The sequence below is a fragment of the Saccostrea echinata genome, unplaced genomic scaffold (assembly GCF_033153115.1).
Source record: "Saccostrea echinata isolate AGI-Se365-2 ecotype Australia unplaced genomic scaffold, CSIRO_AGI_Sech_v1 ptg000029l, whole genome shotgun sequence".
Taxonomy (NCBI): domain Eukaryota; kingdom Metazoa; phylum Mollusca; class Bivalvia; order Ostreida; family Ostreidae; genus Saccostrea; species Saccostrea echinata.
Genome location: NW_026889778.1, coordinates 8,765,001 through 8,773,318, shown reverse-complemented (window position 1 = coordinate 8,773,318; position 8,318 = coordinate 8,765,001). Strand labels below are relative to the sequence as shown.

Below are 8,318 nucleotides of genomic sequence, written 5' to 3'. Positions count from 1 at the left end.
GAGAATGTCACACTGCTTTCTAAAGCATTATGTATATATATTTGACTATGGAATGCTCCGTCTATCTGCTCAATGCATTGGGCTCATGGTGAGTATGACCGGTCAACAGGGAATGCTTACTCCTCCAAGGCACCCGAGCCCACGTCTGAAATTTCCGGGGATATCCATTTTTTATGCCCTGTTCACATATTTCTATTCTTTGTAGATTTTTTTTAGATCGATCACCTTTTTCATCTATATCATCTGTGTTCTTCTTAAATGCAATATTGTAGAAATAAATATATCAATGATTTACGAAGTTACATCAAAGACGGTTCAGCCTTCTAATTGACAATCATAGTAAATATTCAATCGGTTAGATTTCCATGAGTTCATTAAAAGTTCATCTGAATGTCAGAAAGTATGACATTTCTCAGATGTGTACTGTTAATGACATAAGCGAAGTATATAAAAAACATATAATCACCTTGTTTTTCTTTATAAAGATCTTTTAACGACAAGTCACATACTAATCCGTTGCAAATTCACATGGCTACTATTTTCTTTTAATTCCAGGTAAGCTTATAATTTGGTCTTGGAATGCATAATTCGTTAAATATCGATTAAAATACATACATATAGTTTTTTTTTATTTTATGTACTCCTAATATGGACTAGACAATGTTAGTGTAATTAATAAATAAATCAGTGAGACGACGCTTTCGTCAGCTCTTGCTACTATAATATAAAAAAGTAGAATCAAACCTGAGAATTCTGATCCGTGATACAGACTGTTATCTGAGAGTGATGAGTTCATTAAGCAACTCTAAGGATATCATATCTTAAGGCACATTGTCAGACAATTTCCTGAAAGAAGCAATAGCTATAAGACTTCGTCTCAAATCCTCTCGCACATTTTGTGTGCCTGCGTATCTAATGGTGGTGAAAAAATTCAATTTTATATTAAAAAGGAAAAAAGTTGTTTTCCTAGGAGAAAGTTCCATGTTCGAGGGGATTTGATATCGTGATAGAAGAAATATAGTGTTATCTTGATATGAAGTAGTGAACATGAGTTCTTTGATCTCTTCATACCATGAAATCAACGAAAAAAAACTCTAACAAAACTTAGTGATTTCACAATCAAATATAAAGATAATTCAAGTTTTTGTCCATAGAAAAAAAAATACAAATCAGAAGTAGAGCAAACACATTTCTAAAAATATCAGAGGTGGGATCAGAAGCCATGGAGGAGTGAGCATCCCCTGCCCACCGGTCACACCCCCGTGTGCTCCTTGTCATGATCGAGAAAACGGAAAAATCCCTAGACAGTTCAATGTGTAAAGAATGACCTAATATGGATATAAGTGGCAATACATGTAGAATGGAATATACTAAGGTAAAGAGCGAGTAAAATGTCTTCATTAGTTACTTATCATACATTTTAATTTAAACATGGGGTTTTACCAAATCAGTTATGTGAGGTCTCATTATAAAGGGTGATTGGATTAATGAATAAGGTAATAGAAAACATTATTTAAACTACACAATAAATTGCGATAAATGATATAATTAAACATTGTTTTGAGAGATTTTGCCTGCCAGTAAGAGTAAACAGAAGCAAACGTTAATAAAACACAGGAATCTTCATTTTAAAATAATTTATCGTATGTCGATTGATTGATTATATGTTGTTTTTACGTCCCGTTCGAGAGTTTTTCACTCATCTAGAGACGTCACCATTTACTGGCGAAGGGCTTCAAATTTAGATCTTTACTCGGCACACAGGGCCATTGAGCAGTGAGGGTTCTTTATCGTGCCAACACCTACTGTGACACGGGGCCTCTGTTTTTAAGGTCTCATCCGAAGGACCTGCAACTTTCACTTCAAAGTGCCGAGCGCTTGGCGAAGGAACATTTTTTATCGACTTAGGTCCGTGGCGGCCGTGATTCAAACACACGACCTTCTAATTTCGGAGCGAGCTCTCTACCGACTGAGCTACCATAACGGACCAATCGTGCGTCAAAGCCTAAGCCAGAGATAACAAAATGCATTATTTAAGGATTGTAAAACATTAAACTTTAATTCTCTAAACACATTCCAGAATCATTAATGCATGAACCATTTTTAAACTATGGAGAGCCTTTCTTCAAATGTCACAAAACAGTTGGTGATAGGTATTTGTTGCTAGCTATAGCAAATGCCTGGTATTTCAATACGATTTGTAAATATTCACAGAATTAAAAGAAGAAATAATTTTATTAAAAACATTCAAGCAAACTCCAATATGCAAAGCCAGTGATTTCAAATACAGTTAAAAAATATTATGAGTTTTTGACTTTGAGGAATCTATGATAATAATTATTTACTATATAGTTAATTATTGATAGATCAACGCACTTCAGTTGAGATATTAGTTTAACATACCACACAAGCTTGACACACTTCTCAGGCGACTCTTCCAGACGTTATAAAATTAAGTTGACATTTTCTAAAGTTATAGCTAACAAAAAGCACTTCAGCAATTTACCTGTACATCTTAATAAGTTTTAAAAGTACTAAATTATTCCAACATCGTCAACAAATTAACATCACTGCCAATTTCTTTTTGATAATACACATCAGTGTAATAAATATAATTGGGTCCTTTTGGAAAGACATATAAAAAAATTAGCTGATATATTTACGGAAACAGACCTCACGATGTAAAAGCTAGAACAATTCTGGATGTTACGGTTTCGGATTTGACAAGAAAAAGTGTATTTTATTGCCTACCTTAGGCTTAGACCTAAACGTAATTAGCTTCATATTTCATCGTTCTCTGATGCGGTTAGGGTGTATTTTTATTATTTGTTTTGTCTTTCGAGGAATCCGATAGGGGCGTTGGCATTTTATGTAGGTTGTGGCTTTTGGACCTTTATAACATATTGATATCCTGCTGAGTTATTGATGTTGTTTCAGACTGGGATTTGGCCTTCCATCAGAAAGTAAGACAATAGATACATATTTCTTTCTCTGATAAGATGTACTTTCACATAATCTCGTTTTAATTTTTTTTCCGAGTCTTTTTACATTTAATTCGTAGTAGAATTTTTTTAATGAATAGAGTAATAATTGTATTTTATCAATCATTTTTAAATTCTTACAGAGTTTGATTTCTCCTTGGAAGATATTTTGATTATTGGGTAATTATTTTGTGTTTTGCCAAAATTCAATATTTATTTTATTCAAATTGTGTAACTCTGTTTTGAAATATTACGAATTATATTGATTGATGTACTAGTAGTTTTTCAAAGTACCTTATAAATACACCAAATTTCAAGAAAATATATCTTTTTGCTTTGTTAGAAATTTTGTTAAGTAGAGGAAGCTATTTCGATGTAGTTGTACCCACGCTGTTTCCATTGAAATTTGCAAATACACAAATTTTTTAAAGTTGTTTATGATTTTTCTGCGTCATAATTATAAAACATGCTTTGATAATGAAAAATGTCCTTGTTACGGTTATACACTTTATGGTCATGATGTTGTCGTGGTTGGATTTTATTTCCCATTAGATACACAAAGATTTACTAGTTATTTTTCTTTAACAACCCATTCCGTGAGGAGACGCTAACAATAGCGAGATTGCTCGTCAAGTTTGAAATCTGATACCAATGTCTTTAACAATCTAGATTTTAATATATATATACAAAACACCTTGAATGAAGGAGATACCTTTAGCATCTTTTATAACTATAAACCAGGGACGTATTAGCAAATTATGTTTGATAGTTACTTCTTGCTTTGGAGCTAAAATTAATTGATTTTTAGGACTTTAAGTTTGAAATGAATAATTGAGAAGTACGTATCATATTATTTTTACTCAGCATTAGTAATAGTATTAGCAAAATAATCTTAAATCGATAACTCTTTGTAGAGTCAATGAAAACAAGCAGCGGCGTTGAAGAATCTACGATGAGTTAATGCAAGAAAATAAACAAAATAAAAAGGATATATTTCTTAAAGATGTAATTTATCTAAAAGGATGGTTATTACATCTAATACTTGTTTAAAAACTTTCGCAACGAAAATACATGTCACTCGATTTTGAAAGGGGAGACAGATGTCTCGACAACAAGAAAGAGATAATTAAATGAAAGAAGACACTTATATAATTGCTCATATCAAACAAATGTGTTTAGCAATATCATTTGGCCAATATGAATTTAAGTAAAAGAATGGCTTCTTAACGAAGCCTTCACCCGTTTGTAAATAAAACTTTACTGCGATGTTATCATCTAACGGAAACCGTTATCGAACTCCAATTTGTCAATCGATCGCCTTATTTCTAGAAATTAAGAACTAGAGCAAATAAAGGACCGAAAACACAAATGTTTTTATGTGCTTTGATATGCCCCTTTTAATGGCAAAAGTATTTATACAAGCACTTAATATGTGTTGCCGATTCACGTGCCTTATTAGGTAATTACTAAGTGACCATTTGCAAGGAATTCACATCCCTTTTAATTGTTAATCAATACTGAGATTAAAATCATCAACAGTAAGTTCTAACTGAACTTCATCTGAATCAGAACATTAAATGTAAGAGAAAAGCCGCTATGCTGTGTACACGATATTGTTTTACTTTTTGAAAGGCTTCAATTTCTTTACAGGATGATGTCACAAAAACTTCAAAAGGATTGCTAGGGTACAGCATTGAAATAGTCAAAGCCATCGGCATATGATGAATGTAAACGGTACATTTTATAATGACGTCATATACTCATCGGACGACAATTATTTATTGGATACAGATATGCTGATATTGTGTTGTGACGTAGTGATAATTCTAGCTGCTGTATTGGGAATTATTGGGAACACACTTCTATGTGTTTGTATCCTTAAAACTCGTTCACTTCGGACATTCATCAACGCTACCTTAATGAGCGCCTTGATAGGTAATTTAATCGCGTGTGTAACTCTACTTCCGCTGCGCGTGTATCTCTTTACCGCCTCTAGATCAGCAGAAAACTGGGCCACACTGTGCAGTGCTGCAGTATTTTTCCGGACTTTTTGCGAACTTTTGCAGCTCTTTATGCTCGTTATTGTCAGTTATGAAAGATTCCAGTGTGTCTCTAGTCCATTCAAAAAAGATGGACGTGCTCGGAGAACAGCACTACTGATTGGTTTGTCGTGGACTGTGGCCAGCGGATTAAGCTTGTTATCAGCATTTATCTTTGTGGATTCCCCACTCTACGACAAGTGTCTGACAAACACGACATCAAACCATTTCTCCTGGGGAACACATGATTTATATTTGATTTTTCCTTTTGGTATTGGAACTTTATTAATTATCATTGTATTTTATGGCCTTATTATGTTTACGCTTTTCAAACATAGAAAAAGAATGACAGGCCATATAGTTCATAGGAAAAACAAAGTAGTTCCACAGATGATGAATGAAGATTTCAAGGGGGTGGATAAATCATGCAGCAACACTGATTTGTCAGTTATTTTGCCCAGAACGCCGCTACACTTTAGTGTTTCCGGAGTGGAAAAGTCCAGCAAATATTGTGAAACAAATTTCGACTTCAAAAACAAAATCGATGACACACAAAAAGATCAGAAAGTTCAACAGGAGAACATGGATCAAACGTGTGTTACGGTGGACCGTCGTGATATTAAAATCTCATCTATTCTAAAACATGAGAAAACTGCAGATAACAATGCTGTTAACAACTCTGTAAAACTAAATATTGTTCAAATACCTCAAACAAGATCAAATACTATGGAAGAAAACTCCGAGGAAAATAAATCAGAAAAGGGAAAAAATGAAGAATGTTTGGAAGAAACAGTGGTTGCTGAAAAAGGAGATGAAAATGAACACCTGAAAACTCGATCTCCCGATAAGGTTTGTGAAAATGGTTCTGGCACAAAACAAAATCCAGTAGTAGATCAGACGTTAAAGATTTTTCTCACAAACGCGACGCCGTCCTGTTCCAACAAAACTACAACGTACCATCAACAAAACGCAAGCGACGGTGTGAACACCGATAGTCTTATACAAATCTTTGACATCACTGGAGAGGTCAACCGAGTGTCAAAGAAAGAAACTAATTACTCAGGCTCAGTTTGTGTTATGAACTCTAAAAGCAAAGAACTCGGAAAACGAAAAGTAGAAGCGAGAGCGGCAAAACGTATCGCCATTATGATTGTTTTGTTTATCTGTCTCTGGATGCCACTTCCGCTTACAGTATTAGGAACCCGAAATGGGAATCCGTCAATAGCGCAAGCGCAGCTATTGGTTGTGACGGCGACTTTAGGAATGTGTTCGGTTGTGGTAAACCCATTACTACACAGCATCCTAAATAGACAGCTTCACGCATCATTAAGGAACATGATGAAGCGGAGGAAATGCGGAAGCTGTTTACGTCACAATAACAGTTAGACCGTGAATGCAGCTATTGATGTGCCATAAAAAAATGAATACCTCATTATGAATCGTCAAGACATGATGTTGCCTTTCCGGTATATGTTAAATGAGTATTAATTGAAGTTGAAAGTTTGCAAGCTGTAATTAACTTCTAAGAAAAAAATATAGAGACGCCCCTATATCCATGAGTTTCTGTAGTATTTATTTTCTTTGATCTTTTATTTCATCTTACCTTGACAAGTTAATTTTATTGATGCTTTGAAAGAACACATTATGGACAAATGGTCTTCCGTTCAAATAGCGTTTAGAAGGTAATTAAGGATTTAATTCGTCTTTCCCATATCATCGTACTTAAAACATATTATCCATGAATTGTCCTGCGAAAATTTTATCTTTGTTGACCATTTGAGTATTTTTTTCTTTTGAAAAAAAATATGAATTAAATTGTCAGTCTTAAATGGTCGTGTTTATATTTAAATATTAACTGTCCCATGTATTCTTCGTTTTAATTTCAACTCTACAAAAAGAATTTTTAAAAACAGAACAATTAAAAATACAAATGCTTTGGTTGCTTAAATTTTCACCTACAACAAATGCACGTAAAGCCCTCCCTTAGCCTTGAATCCATCCCTTGATATTGCATGAGTTCGAATTTTAATGAATATTGTAAATGAAATTTGTGTTCAGTCCTTTATTTCAGAAGTATTGTGTTGTTTCATTTTTGAAAGATGATTAAACATTAAATATTAACAATAACTAAAACATTTTCTTTCTTTCTTATTAAAAACATTCCCTTAATCAATCCATTAACTCCCCCGTAATTAGAACCGCTTTTTCAACGTCAACTGTGTGGAGGATTACTTAAACAGTGGGTTCTTCCATCAATGAAAAAATTCATGATGTACAAGAAATATGAAGAAAACGAACAGTAATCAAGCTTAAAAGTCCATTGACACAATACAAATAGGGATCAGAGCAAACGCGGACCTCTAAAAACATCAGAGGCGGGATCAATAATGCAATATTTTAAGTACATAAACCTCCCTTATATGATTATTTATACAGAAATACATGCAAATATAAACAATAAAATGTCTTTGTTTTCTTTTAATGCGGGATTAAGCATTGCAGAAAAAAAACGGGTTATGCGTTTTTCCTGCAATGGTTGCGACAGTTAATCCCAAATAAACAAAGAAAGCACTTATCAATTGAATATTTACATTCAATTAATATTTAAAAACTGATTGCCGTTTTCACTGGATTAATAATAAACTAGTAAAGAACAGGATTTTTGAATCCATCTGTTTAAAGATTAGGCTCTTCCATCAAGGTAAATGAATCGTTTATGGAACAATACAATGTAATTCAATATTTTACGTACTTACATCAACTTTATACGAATAATTTATATAAATAATTGGAGAATATACACAGACAATTTATACAGATGAGAAAAAAAATTACACAACCCCGTAAAGTTTACATAACTGCGTAAAATTTACATAGCCTGCGTAAAATTTACCTAACCCCCTTGTGGGTTTTATGTATTCTCTCTGCAATATCACCACAATTATCCCCGCATTAATACCTAAATAAAGACATCTCATTGTTCAAATGTACAAAATTAATAAACATTTTCATTAATTTGTTGTTTTTAATATTAAAAACTCGGTCAAAGATAACACCAGGCGATGGCCAGGGTGAAATTTGAAAAATAAATATCTTTTCAAAATGACTTTTAATTATACTTTGGATGTTGAAATTTCGTATTAAAAGGTTTGGGAGCAGTATGAAACCATCTAACCATCAGCCCTCAGTAATTCAGAAGTGGCTAAAGAATCAGCTAGATTACATAATCAATATAAACTGGTCCCAAATGAAAATTCAAATAACAACATTGCCTATGTTTGTAAGGCTCAATTTTACA

General features: G+C 33.3%; 1 protein-coding gene across 1 annotated transcript; it reads left to right on the top strand.

Moving 5' to 3' along the window:
- The first annotated feature begins 4,657 nt into the window (after positions 1–4,657).
- LOC133195571 (uncharacterized) lies at positions 4,658–6,736 on the top strand. Its single transcript, XM_061331455.1, has 2 exons — positions 4,658–5,873; positions 5,913–6,736. Exons 1-2 carry the CDS (start codon positions 4,700–4,702, stop codon positions 6,404–6,406), a joined length of 1,668 nt encoding a protein of 555 aa, XP_061187439.1. The 5' UTR covers positions 4,658–4,699; the 3' UTR covers positions 6,407–6,736.
- Positions 6,737–8,318: the final 1,582 nt, after the last annotated feature.

Bases quoted from the DNA above. Each gene is read 5' to 3' on its own strand.
- LOC133195571 (XM_061331455.1), top strand. From the start codon at position 4,700: ATGATGAATGTAAACGGTACATTTTATAATGACGTCATATACTCATCG. The intron at 5,874-5,912 runs GTGAAAATGGTT...ATCCAGTAGTAG, and splicing joins TCGATCTCCCGATAAGGTTT to ATCAGACGTTAAAGATTTTT.